This window comes from Myodes glareolus, chromosome 6 (assembly GCF_982192425.1).
Source record: "Myodes glareolus chromosome 6, mMyoGla1.1, whole genome shotgun sequence".
Lineage (NCBI taxonomy): Eukaryota > Metazoa > Chordata > Mammalia > Rodentia > Cricetidae > Myodes > Myodes glareolus.
Window position 1 is genome coordinate 57506055 of NC_142031.1, and position 24333 is coordinate 57530387.

At 46.5% G+C, this 24333-nt stretch overlaps 1 protein-coding gene across 1 annotated transcript in view; it reads right to left on the minus strand.

Moving 5' to 3' along the window:
* Window positions 1-6992: 6992 nt before the first annotated feature.
* Window positions 6993-24333, minus strand: part of Nol10 (nucleolar protein 10) — an 83028-nt gene continuing 65687 nt past the window's right edge. Inside the window, exons 18-21 of the mRNA XM_048439764.3 lie at window positions 22110-22286; window positions 21346-21593; window positions 11631-11733; window positions 6993-7734 (exon numbers count right to left, since the gene is read on the minus strand). Of these exons, the coding sequence (XP_048295721.1) occupies window positions 7615-7734; window positions 11631-11733; window positions 21346-21593; window positions 22110-22286 (648 nt within the window). The 3' untranslated portion in view covers window positions 6993-7614. The remainder of the gene's footprint in view (window positions 7735-11630; window positions 11734-21345; window positions 21594-22109; window positions 22287-24333) is intronic.

Genomic DNA, 24333 nt, shown 5'->3' on the forward strand with positions numbered 1-24333 from the left:
CACCAGGGACTGTCACTTTGTGTTTGATTTTTTTTAAAACTAATTTGTTGTTATTGTTGTTTTTTGAGACAGGGTTTCTCTGTAGCTTTGGAGCATGTCCTGGAACTAGCTCTTGTAGACCAGGTTGGCCTTGAACTCACAGAGATCTGCCTGCCTCTGCCTCCCAAGTGCTGGGATTAAAGGTGTGTGCCACCACTGCTAGGCGTTTTGTGTTTAATTTGAGGGAGGTGATGCTCAGAGAATATAAATGACACTGAGATTTTTGGAGCTCTTTTCAGACTTGGTCTTCTAAAACTGGTGCGGGCGAGTTGGGAGGACTCTTACCTGCCTCCCCTGGTAGCTGAAGGGTTCCCTGTGTAAGCGCTGTCCACCAAACTCATACCAGCTGCCATTGTGTGGGTTTTTTTTTCCACTGACTTCTTCCATATAGACCTTTTGTTTTATGTGATGTCAGGGCTGAGCTACACCGCTCACATTTCACTAATACCAACACATTCCATTAATACCAACAGTGGAGTCTGTGGGGCCAACCACCTCAGTTCAGCTTCCTTCCACCCCTGTCTCTGTCACTATAGTACCACAGTGGTGACATAGGGGGACAGTTGGGATGCTTCTGCAGTATTGGAGAAGGCAGGAGAACACATCTGGTCTCAGATGACCCAGGGTGGCAGAGATGTCCCGGTAAGAGCCATTAAGGTTCCTGTGGATCTTGTTTTGTGGAGGATTAATGGACCTTACAAGGCTCTGAACCTCCTGTGGGACGCAGGCTGGCCTGTCGATGCCTTGAGGGATAACTCTGTTGCTGAGCAGGGCTCGTGAGGTCGGTACTGTTACTAACCCCATCCTTTGGGTGAGAAGATGAAGGTCCAGGCAGGAAAGAACTTTGCCTCAGGCCAATAAGCAGGTAAATGACCTCACTTCCAGCCTGACCAACACTGGATAAGAGAGTGTGTAAACCATTCAGTTCCAGTCCTGACATTACCAGAGCATGGCACGTGTCAGAGTGACAGGAAGTCTCTGTGATCGTGACTGGGCCCTGTCCATACACTGGGAGTGCTGACCTCACCCAACCCAGTGAAGGCCCGAGTGGAATGGCAGGTTGTGGCTGAGTGCCCTCCAGCTCTGCCCTTTCTGCAGACAGAGCAGTCTGAAGCCCCAGCTCTTCACAGGTCTGTGAACAGCATGTGCCCAGTGGACTTCCATTGCTAGCTGCCCCGAATCTCTGGCTTGCAAACTGCAGACCTTGAGGCTTTCAGCCTCTCAGAATCTCACGGAAGACTTTCTAGCAAATTCTGTTTCTAGTGTCTCCTCCATGCAGACAGCAACCACCCTGAGCCTGTTGAGCGCTGGGTGCTCTGACCTTACTAATTGGACAGTGTTCATTAAGACTCACCAGGCCGGGTGGTGGTGCACACCTTTAATCCCAGCACTTGAGAGGCAGAGGCAGGTGGATCTCTGGGGTTTGAGGTCAGCCTGGTCTACAGAGCGAGTTCCAGGACAGTCAGAGAGCAATGCAGGGAGAAACCCTGTCTCAAAAAGAGACTCACAAGGTGCTAGGAGGGGTACTGTAGTCCTGCCACTCAGAGCACAGAGGTCACCCTCAACAGCAACAGTGGGCATCATCACATGGCGGCTGGTAAGTGGCTGTGAGGCTCTGTCCCCCTCCGAGACAAAAGCAGCAAGATAAAATTCTCTCCTTATTGGGGGCTTACAGTTCTGCCTTTGAAACGCAAGTTTTAAAACAAATCCATCGTCATGGTAACCCTTTTAAAACAAGATCCGACCTGGCTTGGAGGACCTGCAGGGTAATTACAATAGTGCTTTGTATTTAGCTCCACCTTTCTTCTGAGGGGTTTAATGGACCTCACTCATTAAGCTCCACAAACTCTCTCTGAAGTCTTCAGGGGACAGATACTATTAAACCCATTTTACAGATGTACTCACCAAGGAACAGCAGGCTAAGTGGCTGTGCCACTAACTGGCAGCTCAGCTGTGAGCAAGTCCGGACCAGACCGGAGTCTCCTCTTGTTTCCTCTGTTGCCTTCACTAACAGACTCCATGCTGGCTTCGGAAAGCCTCCATCATTAAAGGATTACAGTTTCTCACAGCCTGGTCTGAGGATCCCTGACTCTGCCTTCTGTGTACAAACACTGATGGGTGTTAGGAAGTCTTAAGAAGAGCCTCTCTGCCGACGCAAAACAACTCCAATTAAACCAGATTAGACCAAATTAAAAATGTCCGCATTTAATAAATGTGGGAGCATGGCAGGGGGAAGACAGTGAGGAGACACCCGCAAAACCTGAAAACACGTGTTCCTTTTCCAGTGCGAGCCTAAATAGCCTGTGGGAGTGGTCCTGACCCTCCCTGGGGAGGGGTCAGCGTTTGGTGGGCTTTCTGGGAGGTGGAGTCTGGCCCAAGGCAACTCCCAGGGGGAGGGGTTGGGGTGATGCTTCCAACTCAATATTACATTCCAGACTCTGAATATAGGGGTGTTAGAGGGCTGGGGGCTCATTTTCAATCAAACAGTGGGGCACACAGGGAAAAGGGGGAGCAGGGGCAGTGGCCATGGGAGAATGCGAAGATTTGCAGGGGACACACCCACCCGTGAGGGGTGACATGACCTAAGAATATAGAGCGTCGCTCATCCTGATGCCCCAGGGGACACAAAGCTGACACCCATCCTAGCTGGGATCCCCTCTGCTGTGCCAGTCACAGTGGCGAACGCTCCGCTCCGTCCTCACTGAGCACCATGGCAGGGCTCACCTTTAAGTCTCTGCTGTGGCTCTGGGGTCCCCAGGTCAGCCCCACACCACTCCACAGGGCTTCTGATGTAAGCTCTGGGGCCTACTCGGCCTTACTCCAGAGTACTCGCCCTGTATCCTTGCAACTCTTCTGTCATCCCAGGACAACAGAAGCTGTGTAAGAGCAGGGCCTGTTTAGTCACTTGCGAGGACAGCCAAGGAATCAACACGGCAAACCTTGTCTTCTCTGTCACCGGGGCCAAGGGTGAAGAGGAAAGAGGAACGGCACTGTGGGACACTGCGTTTTACTTTGAGCACTATGAACTTGAGGGACCAGAAGCCACCATGAGTCTGGTAGATGGCTCTAAAACATTAAGAAGAGATGAGACACTGTCTCATCTCATCTCATACATCCTCATAAGGAGAGGAATGAAGCCCAGAACCTGTTCATGGTGTGAAAGGGAACTGCAGGGGGTGGGCAGGCCCAGACTAGAAGGAAAATTCTCAGAAAGAGGCAACCACTGATCTGGCAATGCTTGGTAAGACCAGAGGGACACAAGGGGCTCCAATAGAGGGACGTGGCCACTGGGGGTGAGGGTACAGAGGCAGGAGGAGAGCTTCCAAGGTTACACTCACGCTGCAGAACTCAGGAGGGGCTAGGGGAAGAGAAGGCTGTGGGCCTGGGGTCAGCCGGTGTGAGGAGAAACCGGGTGTGAGCATGGGAGGAGGGGGAAGGGGTGCAGACAGGGAAATCCAACTGAGTAGGTGTTCCAATCAGCTGGACTTGAAAACCCCTCTAACCACGAGCCTGTCCTCTACCTAAGAGAAATGCAAGGCTACTTGAAGAATATAGCTGGACTCATTCCCATCTGATGGCTGTGAAGACTCATTTGGGTTGGGCTGGGAGCAAGGACTGTCAGAGAATAGTAGCTTCTTCTTCTGTGTGTGTGTGCACGTGCCCAGGAGCACAGCAGGCCTCTGCCTTCCTGCTACTCCTACTTGAGGCTGACATGCCTCTAGGAAGCCCCCTCACTAACTGTGGTGGGGGCACCTTCTCAACTGAGGTTCCCACTTCGAACATGACTCTAGTTTGTGGCTAGTTGATATGAAACTGGCCAACACGCCATCTCTTTACAGCCACCGTGAACCGATTTCTCTAATGTCATGCTTTCTACTTTCAAGATTTTTTTTTATTACAACATTTATTTATTTGGGTGTGTGCACACATGTGTACGGTGGACATCTTGTGTGAGTCAACTCTCTCCTATCACATGGGTTTCAGAGACTGAACTTAACGTTGCCAGGCTTGCGAGTAAGCACCTTCATCTACTGTGGCGTCTCACGGCCAGGGGCACCAACCCACTGCCACACTCTCACCTGAAAGAAAATGCTTTTTTGGTCTCACATACCCCATCTTCTGTTCCTTTATATTCCAGTTCTCCCAGGGGTAACTGACAAGGGTTATTTCCGTTTCCTTTCCCCCAGTCTTCCTCTCATCTTTCTGGTGTAATCTTTTTAGCGTCCTACCCACTATGAGACAGCTCAGGCGGAAGTTCCTCGGGCAGAGTGTGACTTCTGACATTACATATGCCGTTTAACCTTCCGCCCTTAACCTTCCATTCTCATTCAAGGCAGTCATTTGTGACAGGGCAGGGCAGTGCAGGGGTCCCCCATCTCGTATTCTTGCTGAGGCCACTCCAGGTTTAACGAGAATGTGATCTCCTTGAGGGAGAATCCCATGGGCAAATACCCAGTTCTGTTCTGAGGACCTGAGATCGCCCTAACCTCTGTTACACTGCCTGCCGGGCAGACCTCCCTCTCCGAGTGCTCGTAGTAACTTCCGCTAAACTGCTTGTTTGTACAAAGTTTTCCTCTGCAGCTGCCAAACAAGATACCAGGATGTGGTTTTCCCTTTAAAAAACAAAACAAACAAACAAAAAACAAACCCTTACCCTAAAGGTTTGGTGTTATCCTTGGGTCCTGAATACCTGTGTGTGGCTGGAATAAAGACTTTCAATAGGCTACAGACTATATTGGAGTGGTCTTCTCTGGCGGGTACCCTATAACACCTTAACATTGTTGGAGAGATTAGATATACAGCCTAAAACATACTGATAAAACATCTTCTCCAACCCTTTCTGAGTTGACATTCTGGGAACAGGAGCCAACATTGGACAAGTAAACCTCCTAGAACGTTCATGGTGAGCAGGTGCACGCTGCTGTCATCTGTTGGCTCACAGCAGAAAGGAGGTGGAAGTCACCAGCTGGGACAGGCTGGTTCATTCATGTATGTACTTGACATAGTAAGGTTTTAATTGGCTATTTATTAGTGTGTGTATGTATGTGTGAGCATGTGCACGCACATGTAAATGTGTGTGTGTGTGTTCATGCACACATGCCCAGAGGATGATTTACTGAAACTTCTACTCAGGAAGCCAGCTGGTGCCGCTACCCACTGGGTGTCTCTGTGGCCCCACAGAAAGATTTTAAAAATATATTGTATATGGAGTATCATTTGTCATCTTGGCTTTGGGGGGGGGTGACAATTTAAAGAGGGAAGAAATGAGCAGTCAGGGAAAAAGTAACCTGAGAGGCCTGGCCAGGCTTCTGAGCTGAGGGAATGGAATGTGAGGCTGAGAGAATGCCTGGAATGCCTTAGAAGGAGGAAGGTCAGTGAAGTGACTGCAAACAAGGGTCCTTCAGCTTGTTAGGAATGAGAAGTGAGCCCTGGGGACTCTGAGAAGAGCAGGATGATCTGAACTAGTCTTCCCAGATGCCCTTCTTAATCTCTGGGTCCTGGACCTGCACCCTCTGCAAGCTGCCATGTCAGTATGGCCTCCTGGTCTATCACGTGGCTCTGAGCATGCCTCCTTCTCTCCAAAGACAACATTGAGATGACTTGAAACCAAAGATTTAGACACTGGGTCTAGGATATCAGAGCTGTGATTGGGATCTGGAGCAGTAGAGGAACTGTCACTCGGGAATTCTGTCCCCATGCCCTGGAGCCTGGCTTTGGAGCTGCACTTCTCACACCTGCTCCTAAGTGCTCAGGGGAACAAGTGCTGGCAGGGCTGGGAGGGTCAAAGTCATGTCCTTGGGCCGCAACCAACAAGTAGGTTGGGGTTTGAATCTGAAATGTCCTCCTCAAGGCCCCTGACCCTTCAGACAGCGGTGCATTTGGAGGTGGGGACTAGCTGGCTGAACAGTCCCAGGTTCTCAGGCAAGACCTTTAAGGCCATGGCCTGGCCTGGAGTCCATTTCCTGGCCTGCAGTGCTGTCCACAGCCTCCGCACATGCCGCCACCCCAGAAAGCAAGAGCCAAGATGAACCTTCCTCTAAGTTGTCCATATTGTGTACTTTGGTAATGCTGTACCAAAGCAACTATAAACACAGACAAATGGCAGAGTGGGGTGCACAGCACGCACAACAAACTTCAAGGCAGGGAAGGGAGGGGTCTGCTTAAGGAGTGAACAGGAAGGCAGGAAGGGGTGTGTGTGGGGGGAACGGGGTGGATTCATGCACCACCAGTCAGTAAGTTCTCGAGTACACATTACAGGCTGAAGAGACAAGGGGCCACACTGAAAGAGGGAGACAATGTGATCATGTCCACAACACTGATGAGGTGGTGGAGTGGGTATCCCCTCTGTATGCTGTGATTACCATTAATGAATAAAGAAAATTGGCTTGGCCTGGTAGGGTAGAATAGAGCTAGGTGGGGAAAACTAAACTGAATGCTGGGAGGAAGAAGGTGGAGTCAGGAGAAGCCATGGAGCCGCTGCCAGAGACAGATACACTGAAACTTTGCTGGTAGGGCATGACCTCATGGTGATGCACAAATTAATGGAGATGGATTAAATTAAGATGTAAGAGTTAGTCAGAAATATGCTTAAGCTAGTGACCAAACAGTATTGCAAATAATATAGTTTCTGTGTGACCGAGAAGCAAACAAGCAGCCTCCTTACAACAGGGGTGGGTGTTCTGAGGCTAGGACCTTTCCAAAGCACCATCAGACTATGCAAATTTATGTGTCCCACCGTGTGGACCTGACACAGGTACAGTTCCCACTTCACTTGTACACACAAGAAACTCCAAACTATGGAAGCTGAAGTGAATTTTTAAATTTCCCCCAGTCCTCCTCAAGGAAGTCATCCAAATGAAAGTATCTCCTTTGATAAGCATTTGCTCGTCTCAAGCAGTACCTCATTAGGAAATGACTATAGGATTTGGTGACAAGTTAAAACAAACAGTCAGTAGCATCCATTTATTATTTATTATCATTAATTTATACTCTTGATATAAAAATAGCTTTAAAAGTATACCAGAGGAATACAAAAGCCAGCAAGTAAACCTGCCACATAAACTCATGGACATGAACAGGGTCAACCAGACGACACCACGTAAATAGGAGTGGAGTTCCGTGTGATTCAGTCCTGAGGGGAGGAAGACACTGTAGACAAGGACATTCTAGCTGAGCAGCGGTGGTGCGCTCAGGATGCACCAGCAGGCGGATCTCTGTGAGTTTGAGGCCAGCCTGGTCTACAGAACATGTTCCAGAACAGCTAGAGCTATAGAGAGAAACCCTGTTTCGAAAAACCAAACCAAACCCAAACAAAAAGACTTTCATACAATTAATTGTAATGGTAAAAATAATAATCCTTCATTTTTATCAGAGAAACTTTTCATTTCATGTAGACCTTTCCAAAATTAGAAATGATGCCTGTTTTAGAAAAAGCACCCAGCACCCAGAACCGCTCAGGCCAGGTCAGACCATCATTACCACGCACATTCATCTACATGGAGGTTTAACGACTGTGTTCCCTCGCTCCCTCGCCTGCATTTGATGTCCTAGTCGCACACAGGCAGACTGCCCTGGTCAGTGAAAGGGCCGGCGTCTTCTGGGTCTGGAGTGCAGGTGACCAGCAGACCTCCGCAGCTTTTTCCTCTCCTGGCGATGCAGTTTCTCTGCCTCTTGTTGCTTCTTTTGCTGTTCGGACTAAAAAAAAGTGGGGTGAGTAGAAGAAAAGAAAAGGAAAAAGAAAAGAAAAGAATAAAAAGGTCAGCGGTCACCTGGAAACCTTCGGGATGCAGCAAAGGGCTGCATGGAGCCCTGAGCCCTGCTGTGCAGCTCAGCATCAAGTGCTGGCTGCCAGGGGTAGCGGACGAACAAAGTCCAATTTCCACTGTCAAAAGGAGACATTCTGGATCCGTGGGCAAGAGGAGAAACATTCATATACCAGCCCAAGCATACAGTAGGAGACCCCTGGATGCTTTATGAGGCCAGAGAACTACCCAAGCTCATTCAGCTTGCACACCAGAACTGTGACTTCATTCACACAGACTTAAAATCAAACAAACAAACAAATCGTATTTTATCAAAATGTGTTATGACACAAACCTGACTAACTCACTTCTTAGGACTAGCTCCAAAGCTTTTGGGTGAGTGCTGGGGAGGGAGCACAGATTAATCCAGCCTCCCTGCAAAGAACAGACTCACTCTTTTTAACCCTTGCCAGACTTGGCAGATGGCTCACAGCTCCGGGACGCACTGGGCCCACGGAGGGGATGGTTTGCTTTCATGCACACTTGCTCCCCAGCAGCAGGTCAGCTGGACAGAGGAGTGGAGCAGTCCGAGATACACATCAGCGCTGGAGGGAGTGGTGGAGGGAGGTTGCTGGATGGCTGCATAGGGCAAGGCTGGCCTCACAGATCCCAGCACCTGCTGCACTGGGAACTTTCATAATACACTCTGATAAAATGCAGACATTCACCAGTGTTTCCCTCTTGAGTTTAAACAGTGGGTGTGGGAAGGTGAGGGAAGGGAAGCAACTGATGATGCCAGAGAGAGCCATTTCCACATCCTCGGAGCTCTCTGAACATCACGCCAGGTCTGTTTTCGAAAATCAGTATCTCCTATGCATTCTCAGAGTGAGCCACACCCAGCATTCTCTCTAGTTTAACGGGAAGCCGCCTAGTGCTCTACCTGAGGCTCCCTTCCTCACTGAGTGGGGTTAGGGAATGGTGAGGCAACCACATCCTTCTGGTTCAGTCCTCTGGTCATGGCTGGCATGCAGTTTTTAAAAATAAAAACAGTACATCAGGTGGCTGAGGTGGTTCAGTAGGTAAAGGTGCTCGCCACCAAGTAGATCCCCTTGACCCACGTGGTGGAGGAGAGAACTGATTATACACGTTGCCCTCTGACCTCAACATGCATGACATGGTGCATGCACGTGTGCACACAGACACACACAAATATATAAAAAGTGTATGTCAGCATGGGCCTCTGTTTCCTAAAACACGGATTAGATGCCTAGCCACAGGTGCACAGACACCTCTTCCTCCTCCCAGAGCACTTACTTTGGGCTAATTCTGTAAGTGTGTCATTTACCCTGCCCATATTCTTAGCAAAAAGAACTGCAGGGAGACCTTAGAACCTGGTGGCTGCACGTGCCCTGCAGACCAAACTGCAACATCGAGACCCTAGCAGAGCTGACACAGATATTTGATTATGACGAACAAGGCTCTGGGTTTGTTCTGGTGAGAATTTGGAGGCGGGGGCAGAAGAGAGGGAGAACATTTTGCAGTTATATATTAACAAGTCTCCCTAAAAAGCGTTCCCAGCCCCGAGACAGTGTCTGCGGAGCCTGCACTAGCCTCAGACTCATCTTCCTGCCTCAGGCCCCAGGTGCCTGGACTAGGGTTACAGACATGCACTACCATGCCTGGCTTATAAAATTCATTTCTTTAGATACTGTTGGAAAATGATATGCTGAGTCCAGAAGGGCAGGATGCTGGGAGCTGTGAGGTAAGGCCCTCTGGAGTCTCTCTGGAAGTGCTGGCCTGCTGTTACAGCTCAGTAGGAGCTGGGCAGAGGCCGCTATTGTTCTGCAGACAAAGCTCCCCGCACACAGAGGTCTATCATTAGCCTCCTTCCCCAAGGCTGTGCCAGAGACCGTGCCACTGTGTCACCCACTCATCAAGCTTTATGGAGCAATTAGCTCTTTTCCAAGTCAGCTTTTTCTGTCTCCTAGTTCCTGCCCTGACTACCCTGCTGTAGCCCATGGCCTCATGGAGAAGGGGCGAGAACACACAGAGCGCTGCTGCACACAGCCTCCTTGTGAATTCTACTGACACTGCAGAAAGCATTTGGATGTACTGGACAACTCCATGATTTTGCTTTAGTGTATCACATATAAGAAACAGAATAGAAAGAAACTTCTATAAACAAATACAGATTCTCTAAATATATATTTAACACTGATATACTTAATAATTAAGAGCATGCCAATCAAGTAATAAAACACAAATCAAACACTAATTGATGTAGTATATTCTCCCAAATAGTTTCAAAGCATCCATTTGATTCTGAGGTCACTTCAAGCAATTTTTAGGGTATCTTTTCATCTTTTCATTTTACTGCAAATTTAAAAGTGACATTCAACATGGTATCTTCGGATTTAAAAGTTCAGTGTGGTGTGGTGTCGGGTGGGATGGTGTGGGGTGGGGTGGGGTGGGGTGGGAAATGACTGCATCCTCTCACTGCCTACAGCCAGGGCCTCTGGACCAGCATTCTCCTACTAGGCTATCTTCCCCCACTCTGAGATGCCAGATTAGACCGAGATGGTTACAGACTTAGCGAACATCCTAGAAAGCACTGGGGATGCGGTTTAGCTGTAGTGTGGTCTAGTATGTGCATGGACCTGGAGGAACAACACTAAACACCAAAACATGAAAATGGAAAGAAAAGAGAGCGAGGGAATAGCATGAGTGTGCGTGCTCTTCTCTGTTCGTGTTTTCCAATTTTATTCAAAGAATTAACCAGATAACCCCGCTCGTGGGCTCAGGGGTGCTTCTTGTCTTCCCCTGGCTCAGGGCTACGCATGGCTATGGTGAAGGAACAAGGGCAGTGCTGCCTTGCAATCAGCAGCACAGAGCCACAAAGAGAAACTGCAGGTCTGTTTCTAGAGCGGATCCTGCTGGCAGAGGGGAGATACAGTTGCCTCTTATAGAACAGATGATAAGCTAGCACTAAGCCTTGTTAACACAAATCAAACTGCTCTTTGGTTTTAGAAAAAAATCTAACAAATCAAGTAGTTTTACCTTAAACAGTCTGGTAAGCTACAGACTGACAGTTTCAGGAAGCTGAAAAGCGCACTGCTAGAGCGCGCTCCTGTGAAGCACAGCTTCTCCTCTGACAGTGCTAAAAGTTAAAGAAGTGCACACTTAACAAAAAACAGGGCATGGAATTTCACGGCATGTGAGTGGCACGCCGGGTCAGCAAAGGAGCCACGGGTGGTGCTGCGGTCACCCTTTCTACTGGGCGGCTTTGTTGAGGGGACTGATCGGGAATGAGACGATGACTTAGTCGAGAAAGAGACTGTATTATTTCTCTTATTAGCTGATGACAGATACTTAAGCAACTTAGCCCTCCCACAATGTGTAAGAGGCTTTATCACGACACCTAGTTTAAGAACTGCATCTTCAAGACAACTGGAACACATTGTCACTGGCTGAGAAAGCCCCTGGGAAATGGCTGTATTTGGGCGAGCCTGACGGGATCACCTGAGGCTCCACAGCTGGTCGTTTCCTAGTCTTTTCCAGGTAAGTACCGGGTGTGTTATCCCTTCCTCAGCCAGGGGCCACAGAGACCCAGAGAACAGCGGGTCACCGAGCAGGACCCTCCAGCATGAGGCCCACCTTTGCCCACAGCATCACTAACTCCCAACCACTCTTCCTTGGCTGTCACCCAGCAGGGGATCCGGCTACAGGAAATCACTAGAGTAGGGAACAGATCTTCCTCAAAGGGAGAAGCTTGGGAATGTGGTCCTGAAGCCAGACACATACCCACTGCTTTCCTGTGTGAATAAAAAGTAACGCCAGGAAACAACGTACCCTCTTGAGTGTAAACGTCAGCTGCTTGCTGCCAACAGTGGTGTCAGACACATTCAACATCCCATGTTTTGCTTCGAGTTTCAAACGATCTTCAAGAGTTTTGCTGTAGGAGATTGAAAAGAATGGCACGTTAACTAACATGCTTTGATTTACTACTGGAACAGGTTGAATCAGGACTGATGGCATGAAGAAAAGCCTTCCGTGCACACGGTAAACAGGAATGCTGCCCAGCAGAGTCCAGAGAGGCGGGCCACCCTCACACTGTCACCCCCCATAGCACACTCCAGAACAATGAACGGCAGAAACACCAGCTAACCCGCTACTCAAGGGGCTAGAGCTCCACGGCTGCACCTATCTTACTGGATGATATTTCTGAAACTAAAGCACAAGGAACAATGTTTCTGGCGCACGGCGTCCTGCAATGGTCTGCAGTGACGGTGATTCTAAATCACTGTGTAAACCAGCGGGGTGGGTGGTCATGTGGCCCGTGATCACCGTCTACAAACAGTTCTCAGTCACAGAGGGCTGCTGTAACACGCCTGCTGCTCTTCCCTCAGTGTCAAGCAGCCCCCATCTTTTACACGGACAACTTGAACACAAATCCACCTGTTCATACTGTCTAGGAACAGAAACAATCGGCACTTCAGGGAAATTCCTTTTTTTTCCTCCCCGAGACAGGGTTTCTCCACTTAACAGCCCTGGCTGTCCTGAAATATTTGGGGTAAAGTCTATCTGATTTCTTTTCACTGAGAATGTCAGCTAGGATCTTAAGGTTTTGATACTTTTTATTCCAGAGTTAAATCTCAATTCACTTCTTGATCGGGTTTTCTAAACTGTTCTAGTCTCTTTATACAATGGGAATTTCTATAACCGTTGGCTGATCTGTAATTAATTTTCTTCTTTATAACTAAAAATCCTTCATGTGATCTCCAGTGCTGGTGTGTGTGTGTGTGTGTGCATATTGAGATAGAGACTTTTATTTGACAGTTCAAGCTAGCCTTGAATTCTAAGCAATCTGGCCTCAGTCTCCCTAGTTTTGGGGTTATAGGCATGCACCACCATGTCCCACTCTCAAGGACCAATATCACACTCAAATTCTGCAGCAGCAATGATATGTAAAACTTACCTGCAAACTACTGGAATGTTCTATCATAAACCCCCAAACTTGTTTTAGAGGGAGAAAACTGAAGTAAACCTAGATACATGCCGTGCAGTTCACTGTCCGCTTCAGAATGGCTGCAGCACACACTCACCCTCTGAGGAGACCAGGAGAGCACAGTACAGAAGAGGGAACCAGAAGGGAAGAAAACAGTTTCCTTTGTATTCTGTTTCCTCCTCCTCAAACCAAGCAAGGACACAAGACAAAACCTTCGAAGGACCTCACCCACAGACCTCTAAGTTAAAGTTGATACTGAAAACTTGACAAAAAGCAAAGGCTATTGACTGTGAGCCACCCTCTCTACCCTGATGAGCTCTGTGGCTAATTTTGGATGGGAACCCTGCTCCTGAGGGAGCTGCTACACGGTGATGTGCCTGTGAGACTTTGAAGCTGACGTTTGATGTCCACGCCATGAGAAACTGCTCTCACTTTATAACTGGGGTAAGGTGCTAAGCGCACTGGCGTTACCGTCTGAGGCCTAAGTGGTTAGCAGAGAATGGCGCTCTTTCCTAGGCGATAATGCTATTCAGAAGCACTTTTAAAGCACTCTTCATCTTCAAAGCTCTTTACAGACTAACTAATTAATCCTTTCAACAATCCTGAGACACAAGTGTTTATCCTTTATAGACGGCAAAAGGGAGGTAGATGCTAAATGACTTGCCCCGGGCCATATGTGGATCCAGTCTAAAGCTGGGGTTCCAGGGGAGGGTTCTGCGTTTCAGGTGTGTGTCTGACCACACTTACATGCACACTTCTGCAGGAGACATGTCCATCAAGTGTTCTCAGTGACACGCTTCCCCAGGACACACTTGAAGAAATGAAAATCTAGTTTCAATTTTTTTAATAACTCAAGTGAGGTGCAAGCTGCCTGCAGTGTGGCATGCTGTCCACCTGCACAGGCTCCTCAGTCCGCTCACAACTGCTCTCTTTACAGCTCCGCATGGTGAGCTTCAAAGCCACCAGGAACTCCCAACAACTGTGGAGCCACAGAGACAAAGTGGGCCACAGAACACCTTAATTTGGGAAGTAAAAAGACTCTTCAAGTCAATTGTGGGAAATTACTACTCTTTTAAGAATGCCCCAACTTCCTCCATGCTAGGGCACATAACTGCTTTTCTCCCAATGTTCTCTCCTGTGCCTGTAAAAACTTGTTCTGTCTAGGCTGCTTGGAGAGGCAAGCTGAGTTTTAGGACGAGCCATGGCAGAAGATCAGAGACAGCTGAGGATGGTGTGCAGACGTCTACATTAAAGCAAGCTTGACTTCCCTCCCTTTGAACGTCAGCTTGCTGAGTGTGGCTGCCACCCAGCAGGTCAGTGTCTGCTGCTTGAGTGTGACCAGTCAGAGACTATGGAGGACAGACACAGCTGCAGAACACCTGGAACAGGATGTAGAGAAACACACAGGTAGAGGATGGACTGACTTCCTTCTCTCTCCCCACCCCAGGTCTCAGGGCTGGGGTGTGTGGGTGGGGGTGGTGATGACACATGACACTTTCTATTTGGTACAATTATGTATTTCAGAAAAAAATGCAAGCAGGACAGGTTAAGAAAAACCATGATGACAAGATAAAAGAAGACAAGGAGTTAAGATGGGAAGCTGAACTACCCAGCTACCCAGGGTAGCACAGAGGCCTCTCAGGGAAAGAGCCCAAATGATTAGTAAGGACACCTTAATATTAAAAAAGAAAAATGGGCATAAACTACAAGGGAAAAAAAATCAAATGAGATTATTTATTAGTTGCCCCAGGAAAGGAGAATGTCTTACTTCTTTGAGGTTTAACACACACACACATACTTTATAATTTCTTTAATTAGCAACATTTAATTAAAAATCACTCCTCGACCAGGTTTTTAAAAGTCCCTCTGCAGGGCTGGCAAGCCAAAGAGCAGAAGGCAATGTAGAGGAGTGTTCCTCCACACAGAATGCAGTTACATGGCAAATGGAAGCCAAACATATAGAGTATTTTGGTATTTTAAAATTTTAATTTTAGGTATTTCTAAATAACTAACTTTGGGAGCTCAGTGGTTAAGAGCATTTTCTGTTCTGGCAGAGGACCCGAGTCTGATTCCCAGCACCCACACTGGCAGCTCACAGCTACCTAAAACTCTAGTTCCAGGGGACCTTGTAGCTCCCACAGATATCTGCACATATACAGTGCACATAAATTCATACAAACACACATACATGCACAATAAAGTCAATCTTTTAAAGAACTGAAAAATCTCTGCCTTTTTAAAAAGGTTATAAACTTCAATATTTCTAGCTTGCAAATGGCGCTTCGAAGACTCCAAGGAGGGAATCAATTCAAGCAGCCAAAAATGTGACGCCTCACCTCTCAGCACATGCAACGGTTGCTGCACATATGGGGAAGCAGTCACTCTGCTGAGGACAGCCTGACAGTGTCTGTATCACATACAGCTTTTGATCCAGCATGTGCCACTGAGAATACATTCTGAAGAAATGCCTGTGTATGAGTACATTCATAGCCACGAAAACCGGAAAGATGAGGACAACCTAAAGACATACACCAAGAGGAAAGGCTACAATGAACAGCCACACACCCATCCTAAAGACTACTATGCAGCTACAAGGCAGACTTATGATACACGCAAAATCTCCAAGATTAACTATTAAAAGAACCAGCCAAGCAATATATGACTGACAAGACCCATGCATGAAGGAGGCTGACTGACATGACCTGTGCATGCTGAAGGAGGAAGCTGCTATTCATAAGAACAAGGAAGTAGGCTGTGTGCCACCTGGTAGGTGCACTCTTTGAGTTACAGTTCATGCTCATGTATGACTTGCACTCTCACACTGTCCTTAAAGTATGGAACTAATGTTAAAATTAGATTTCTAAAGCTGGACCTTGTAGAACATGTCTGGAATTCCAGCACACAGGAATTTCTTTTTCTGAGAAAAAGAAAAGAATTTGATACTCTAAACGTTCCATTTGTGGTCAACTCTCCTTCACTGTCACAGAGGGACAGTGAGGCCACCATGACAAGACTCACTAAGATCTACTGAACCACCTATTGCCGACGAGGTTCTTAAAGGCAGAAACTACTTTAGAAATCTGTGAACTCCCAGAATCTACCCCAGAGTACCAATTCAAAGACAGACACTTTTACATGGTGGACCAGAAGAGCACGGTACACCCAGCATTTACCTAAGGACTCCATTTGGCTTCTGTTACTCCATGTCACGTCCTGCAGGTCTCCACTGCCCCACACACCCAAAAGAGCCTATTTGCCTATACCCCACTGAGGCCAGCAAGCACGGTTTGCATCTTTCTACCCTCCTGATCTCTGCTCTGAGGAGGCATGCACACCTGCCCTGTGAGGCTAGTATTTTGACTTGGCCCTGCCCCACCACGACCTGCTTCCTTACTAAACCCACTGTCAATCAACTCCCTTCTCTCACTGCTATTTACCCACTTCCTGAGGTTGAGTTTCCCTGCCTGTAACTAACATACACCCTCTCAAGCCTAAAAGACTGTCCCCATCAAGCTACTGACTGTGACACCTTTTCACCGCCAGAACTCTTGGGATCAACTAGCCTGTTTAAAATACGTTTATGATCTGCTGAGCATTACTCAGTCCAGTCCAGACAGACATTTGGTTTGAGAAACAGTCCCAGAAAGTCTCCATCTGCCCACTGAATGCCACCAAGAAGACAGACTCTGTAGAGTTCATATGTTGAGAACCCAGCTCCACACTTGGAGTGTTATATCCGCACCACTTTACAGGGAACATGCAACATGCTGGACACTTCAATGCCACCCTCGACTGTTCCACTCTGCTTTTGGATTCAAGTCAGTTGCCAGTGCTGTAGTTGGTGTCCATCTCTCCCACCTTCAATAGTCTTTTAGGTAATAGCCTGCCTCTGAGCCGGTCAGCTCCTCCTGCCTTGCAGCTTAGGCTCAATTTCTCCTCAGATCTGACTGACTGAGTGGTTCCTCTGGAGTCTAGACTCTCCCACACCACTGTTCTAGAGTGGAGGTATTGTGCTGTGGGTTTCTAGATAGGGACTCTTACATGTTTATGATTTGACTCTACCACAAACATGCAGTATTGTTATTATACAAGTGTTTATATTATTGAGGGGGAGACTGTGATAGATTTGATGATATTAATCTCAGCTGGACAGTTCTCCATGGCTTTCCGCGGATCTGGCGGGACCTGTTCCTACCCCATTGAGTGCTCAGCTTTACACCTTTCAAAAAACCAGTTCCAACATGACTCTCACAAAGACTTTTTTGAATTTTCCCTAAATTAAGCCCTCTCGTTCTTCTGCCCCTCTCCCACAGCTCTCTGACTCAGAGGATATCTGCTAGGGTAAGAACAACACAGGCATGTGTCCTTCCTTCCTGTCCTCGGGGTCTAGGAGGGTCTTAGCTCACGCCAGGCACTCCTTGGATGTTTGATGAATGGATGGTGGGTGGGGAAGTTGATAAGTGGGTGAATAGCTCACAAATACATTTAGCAACATGCAAGGCATGAAAATCTGTGTTGATAGACACGTGCATTTATCTAAACCCTGCTTACTACTGACTGCATTTACTTTCTGTCACACTGATTTTCAAGCTGGGTGAGTCCAAGTGAATAGTTAAACAGGACACATCCCATTCTGACTGCCTTGTGGTGACTCATGCAGTAAACATAAGGAGTCACTTCAGCTCTCTGAAGGATAATGGCTCAATGCTTTATTAAATAATATTAAGATCTGCAAGGTCAGGATTTGCTACAGTAATCCAGTCAAGACTAGCATTCAATAAGCCGCTTTTGCCAATGCTAGCACACTCTAGTGGATCAGTTCTTTAAGCAACAGGACTTTGCGGGCTTATGGAAGCAAGGTAACTCCCCCAGTTCTTTTCAAAGTGAATGTTTAACTCACTAAAAGTGTTTTACTACAGTGGGTTCATTCAGCTACTGCTTATTTATTTTAAAAAATTTAGCTCACTATACTTCATTTATTTCGTGTGCAGAGAGGGAGCATATGTGACAGCCAAACAACTTAGAGTAGCCAGTTTTTTCGTTCCACTATATGAGATGTGGGATCAAACTCATGTCATCAGCAAGTGTCTTTCCCACAGAGCCACCTCACCAGATCTACTGTCCATTCTTTTTTTAAGATTTATTTATTTATTATGTAGAAAGTGTTCTGGCATGTATGCCCACACATCAGAAGAGGGCATCAAATCTTGTTATAGATGGTTGTGAGCCACCATGTGGCTGCTTGGAATTGAACTCAGGACCTCTGGAAGAACAATCAGTGCTCTTAACCTCTGAGCCATCTCTCCAGCTCCATTCTTTAAAAAAAAAAAAGATGTGTGTAATCTTCATCTTCATGAGTGTGTGCTCTGTGTGGGGATATTCAGAGGGGCCAGAAGAGGGACTCAGATTTCCCAGAGCTGGAGTTACACGTGGTTGTGAGCCTCCTGATGTCAGTGCTGGAAATGAACTCAGGTCCTCTGAAAGAAGCAAGCACTCTCAATCACAGAGCCATTTCTCCAGCTCCACTAAATAAGAACTTAAAAAATCCTTTAAAAATTAAAAAAAAAATGTATCTTATGTGTTTGATTGTGTGTGCATGCCACGTGCAGGCCTGGTTCTGTAGTGGTCAGAAGACAGCATCAGATCCCTGGAACTGGCATTTCAGATGGTTCTGAATTACCATGTTGTGCTGGGAACTGGGCCCCATCTATTGCAAAAACAACATGTTGCTCTGAGCCATCTCTTCAGCCCCTAAATATAAATTTTTATCCTATTTGTTTTTTACATTACTATACAGTTCCAGCCCACAGGAAGAAATGTTAGTGAGCTTAGTCACACCCCCACCCCCAAGTGTGGCCTAATTCCAATGGTTTCCCTGAAAACAACCACTCCAGTTTCCTAACAGTGGTTACCAGGGAAATGAGTTTTTCTGAGTAGACTGTGAAGGGGTAACTGACAGTCAGCCCTGGGCCTGTTCTAGAGTCCAAGTACCAGCTGAGAGCACGTTAAGAAGACAAACACAGAGGAAAATCTAACAAAGACATGCACATGCAGCCTGGAGAAGCTTCCATGCGCAGTCTGTCCCAACACAAGGCCTAAGAGTGACATCTGGACAAAGAAGTTAGGATGCACCGGCCCTGCAAAGTGGCTCAGCACTTCTCAAAGGCTAAGCAGAGAGCAGCAATGACTGCAATTCCACTTATAAGTAACTGAAAATGTAGTTTAGCCTGGGCTATGGAGGAGAACCCAATTCAGCTTGGGCTCTCTGTAGAGTGAGACTCTGCCTCTAAAACACCAAACCAAACAAGCAGCAGTCCCTCAAAACAAAACTCTATGACGTGTGTGCGTGTGTGTGTGTGCGCGCGCGTGCAATCATGCTTGCTTGCACAAGCATGTGTATTATCACTAGCTTCTTTATTCCATAACACAACTTTGACTAATTAGAACAAGACACATGTGCTTCTAGATTCTAAGTGGAAGGAGCCACTCACCATTTATAGTTCCAGGTGTGTGTTAGATGAGTGGTTGATGCAAGAAAATGAGAAAGGCATGCCTGAACCCCAGAAGCAGCACTGGGTGCTGGGGACATGGTGTTGGCTCTACCTGACTACCCTGGTTCAGTCCTCTTTGGCCTCATAGCTGCTCCCAAGGGTATCCCAGCTCTTTTCTCAGGACACCTCAAGGACCACTTAGAGTGCTCAACTGTTATCTCAATGCTCTACAGGGATATTTTGTGTTTTAATAAATAAAGCTAGCCTGAAGATCAGAGTGGAAAGCTAGTCACACTAGTCAGTCATACAGGCCAGGCAGTGGTGGCACACACCTTTAATCTCAGCAACCACACGAGTAAGCCATAGGGGCTGGGTGGTGGTGGTGCATGCCTTTAATCCCAGTAACAGAGAGGAATATAAAGCGGATGAGACAGGAACTCGCTCTTTTCAGTCTGAAGATTTCAGAGAGATAAGAGTTCTCTAGCGGCTTGGCTGCTTTGCTTCTCTGGTCTTATAGTTTGAACCCCAATATCTGTCTCTGGGTGTTTATTATTCATGCTACAATGCTCTGGTTACAGAGCCTCAAACAGAAGAATCGTCACTTGTTACTTGACAACTGAAAATAGTCCAAACAATACAACTTTCTGAGGGTTGATATTTTTCCATTATGGTCAATATTTATGACATAAAACTATCTAAGCCATGTAAGGTGGACAGCCTGGGAGCATCAAGCATATTCCCATTGTTGCACAGCCATGACAAGCAACAGCATCTTCCCACACTGGAACTCTGAACCCACTGAACACAAACTCCCATCCTCTCTCGCACAAGCCCTGGCAGTCACCTCTCCATCTCTGCATCTTTCCATTTAGTTGCAAAGGGCTTAAAAGTTCTAGAAAATTTCTGAGTAAATTTCCAATAATCAGGTAACTGAGATAGGGTAAACATGACCAAGACCCTTACACGTGTTAAGTATATTTACCTATGTGTGTACATGAACGCACACATACATTGTGAACATGTTATGCAGAGGCTGGTAACTAAAGGTGAGTACCTTCAATCACTCTCCACTTTACTTTTTAAGATTAATTAATTAATAAATTATTTGAGACAAGGTCTCTCCATATAGACTTGGCTATCCTGGAACTTACTATGAGCCCAGCTTAGCCTTGAATGTGTAATCTTCCTGCCTCTGCCTCCTTTAATCACAACAGGAATTAAAGGTGTGCAAAATTATGCCTGGCTTCCACTTTATCTTTTTGAGACATGATCTCTTACTGAATTTGGTGTGTGCAGATACAGCTAGACTGACTGGCCAAGTCCCAGGGATCAGTCTGTTCCCAGGCACTCTTTTGCGTGGGGACTGGGAATCAAATTCAGACCCCCACATTAGAACAGTGAACACTTTACCAATGAGGAATCCCCCAGCCCTTGATCTGGGTGCTAAAAATAATTTCTGGCCGGATGCTGGTGGTGCATGCCTTTAATCCCAGCACTTGGGAGGCAGCTGGATCTGTGAATTTGAGGCCAGCTTGGTTTACAGAGAGTTCCAGGACAACCAGTGCTACACAGAGGAATTGTCAAAAAACAAAACAAACAACAAACCAAATTTCTGTTAGCCTATCATTCCAGGACTCAAAAGCAAGTGGAGACAGGAGAATGGCAAGTTTGAGGCCATCCTGGGCTTCATTACAAAACTGTCTCAAAGCAAACTAATAAAACATTATTTTTTGTTAAGTACGTAGCCTCTGCTACTATTTTCTGACCTCCAGGGCATGGAACAAGGCAATTGACTATAGGCTGGGGAGCCCAGTGGAAAACACAGGGATAAGAGTGTGGTATTTGAAGGTTAAAAGTGTTCTTACATATGTTAATATATTGAAAACTTCAAAAAGTGGTTTAACAGGCAGCTAGGGCCCAGTGGCTTTACCAGTGAGTTTCTTGCCAGGGTTGGGGTGCGGGATCCCCACACTCTCCTCTGGTACCCACCTCCTAGAGAGGACAGGTGCCATCTCTGGGGTGGTGCACAAGGAGGGGAGCACGGCTGGTACTCCACGGCAGTACTCACTTCATCAGCTTCTGCTTGGTGGCAGACTCTCTGAAGCTTCTGAACTCCTCTCCTGCTTTGATCTCATAGAACTGGGGCTTCAGGACTGTCTGCTGGTCCTCCCTCAGCTGCTCCTGCCGCTTCACTCTCTCCTCCTGTTGCAGGAGTCTGCGCTGCTTCCTGACTTCCTCTACCCAGGCCTTTTCATCATCTGAACTCTCGGAACTTTCCGCATCGCTCGGCCTTCCTTCCGGTTCTTCCTCCTCTTCCTGAAATTAAAAACAGCAAGAAGAGCTCTTCCTCCAGCCAAAGATGGCTCATCAGAGGCAGCGGCCCATTAGAGTCCATGGCAGCTGCTCCACAGCACATCAGAAGAAATGCCTTTAATTAATAAGATAGACTCCAGGGTAAATGTCAAGCAATTAGTACACAACTAATTACCTCTTATGTACAATCAAAGGCTTTGTAATTCACAGAAAACTGCAGGTCAAAGAAACAGTTAACATACAACATCTGTCTTTGTGAAATGTCATGTGAGGTTCTTAGATTTTGTGTAAACAGAGAGAGTCATGTATGCACATATGACATGAGAGTAGAAGTGCACCTGTCTAGTGGAACAAAGGGACTAACGGAGGAAGGGGGTAAAGAGAGAAGGCGGAGGTACGGGTAGACTTGAAGCCCAGGTGTCCTGTGTGACACAGCAGCACATACAGGGTGGAACTAAGGTTCTCTAAGACAGGCACACAACAAGAAGCCAACCCAGCTAAGTGATGGGCGTGCTTTACGTTCTTAGCTTGAAGCTCTTGCTGCTCCAAAAGCCTCAGCTGCTTCTTCCTCTTCTCACTGATCCTCGAGACAAGCGGATTGAGAAGCCGGAACTCCTCACTCTCTTCATCCACCTGGAAGTCGGGGTTCTCAAACATAACTTTAAATCGGTCGTCTGTGAGGATATTTGGGAGGCTCTGCAGGAGAAACAGAACCAGTTTAAGTGGGTGCCTGAGTGAGCTCTCATCAGAAAGCAGCTGTACAACACTTCTCCATTAGAAACCAACCAGCCACATGAGACTACTAACGTTATCAACTGTCCAAAATTTCTTTAGAACTGGTTTTCAGAACTTCCTAATTGATTCTAGGTTTTACTTCCCACCAGCAAAACAAATTCTATTGATATACTTAGCACTTGATTGATAATTCCTGGGCATTACACAGAGTGATCGAAGAATGAATCTTTTCAGCTAATTTTATGCTTACTATAGAGGAAAGAATATTCTTCAATTGATATTTCTAGTGCAAAGCAAATACAAACAACCCAACATTTTTCAAGGAAATTTTTTTTTTCCTTCAGACCTTTTCTTTATTCTTCTTTTGCATTCTCTATTCTTTATTTTCTTGGTGATTTCCTTCTCTCATTTTTGATGGTTTCCTTCTAAATCTATCTTTACTCTTGATGCTCACCTTCTAATTTCTTCTAATTCTCTCATTCTTGGTGCTTTTCATCTAACTCTCCCAATTCTTGATGTTTTCCTTTTGACTCTCTCATTCTTGATGTTTTCCTTCTAACTCATTTAAACTATGTCCTTATTCTTTCCCCAATAGCATATATACCCCAGAGAAATCTTTCAGGCAATATAAAAATTACATTCTGTTTTTTAAGTGAATGATTACAAGTAAAAACTAACATGTTTTCCATATCCCTTAACACAATTAAACATTTTTCATATTACAGGTGAAAAGCAAAATATTTCAAGAATCTATGTACATTCATACCAAGCAACTTGTTATAGATTAACAGAGTGTAAGTATTAACAGAATGTAAGGTATCATTTTACTAACTGAATTTTACTAACTGAAGTTTACTGGGATTGCATACCAATCCCAGTTTCCACTCCCTCCCCTCCTCCTGCTCCCCCAACCTTCTGACCCCATCTGAAATTCACTCCTCAGAGAGGGTAAGCCACATTGCTTCAAGGAAGGACCAAAGAAAGCCCTCCCTACTATATCTAGGCTGAGAAGGTATCCCTCCAAGAGAATGGGTTCCAACAAAACAATACAAGAAGTAGGGATAAATTGTGGTGCCACTGCCAGTGGCCCTGAGGTCTGCTCCAGCCATAAAACTGCCACACACATTCTGAGGGCCTGGTTTGATCCTATGCTGGTTCCTTCCCTGTCCAGCTAGAGTTGGTGAGCTCCCATTAGCTCAGGTAAGCTGTTTCAGTGTGTGTCCTCATTATGATCTTGACTTCTTTGTTCAGATGCTCACTCCTCACATTCTTTGGCTGGACTTTGGGAGCTCAGCTCAGTGCTCCACTATAGCTCTCGGCCTCTGCTTCCATCAGTTGCTGGATGAAGTGTCCATGGTTTTTAAAGCACAGCTACCATATTAAACTAAAATAAGGAAGCTTCCCAACCTCACGTTCCACAATAGAAGGAGTCTGAGGTGTCAGCATGATGTGGAGGGAGAGCTGGCATAGCAGTTTACTGACTTTGCCTAAGTTACTAGAAGCTGGGACACTTCCATGCAGTCTAAGGAAAAGTTCATTAGTTTCCCTCCTTGGACCGTGACTTAGTCTTACAGAACACAGAACTATCACTACATAATAAAGCTTTGCCTGTTCAGGTTCATTTGCATAGCTCAGAGCTGGCATTAAATTCCTTTTTATTTGTATCATTTTAAATAGCAAACTTCCTAACATGTACAATAAACACATGACACAGATGACAGGCTGTGCTCATGTCACATATGATGGTCTTCTCACACTCAGGGCCTGGAAGCCGGAGGGGAACAGCCACCCAGGGACGATTATCAATCAGAGTGACAGCCTAGAACAGAGCTGGGACAGGCCAGCTTCCCAGAGACGGCTCTCGCTCGACAGAACAGACTTTATTTTACCGGCTGATGCTCCACCTCTGAACTAAGTTCTGAATGCTACAGAACTGTGTGGCAGAGCTACATAAAAACATGGCAAATCACAAGGCATGGGGGAGTATGACTCGTTTATTACTTATACG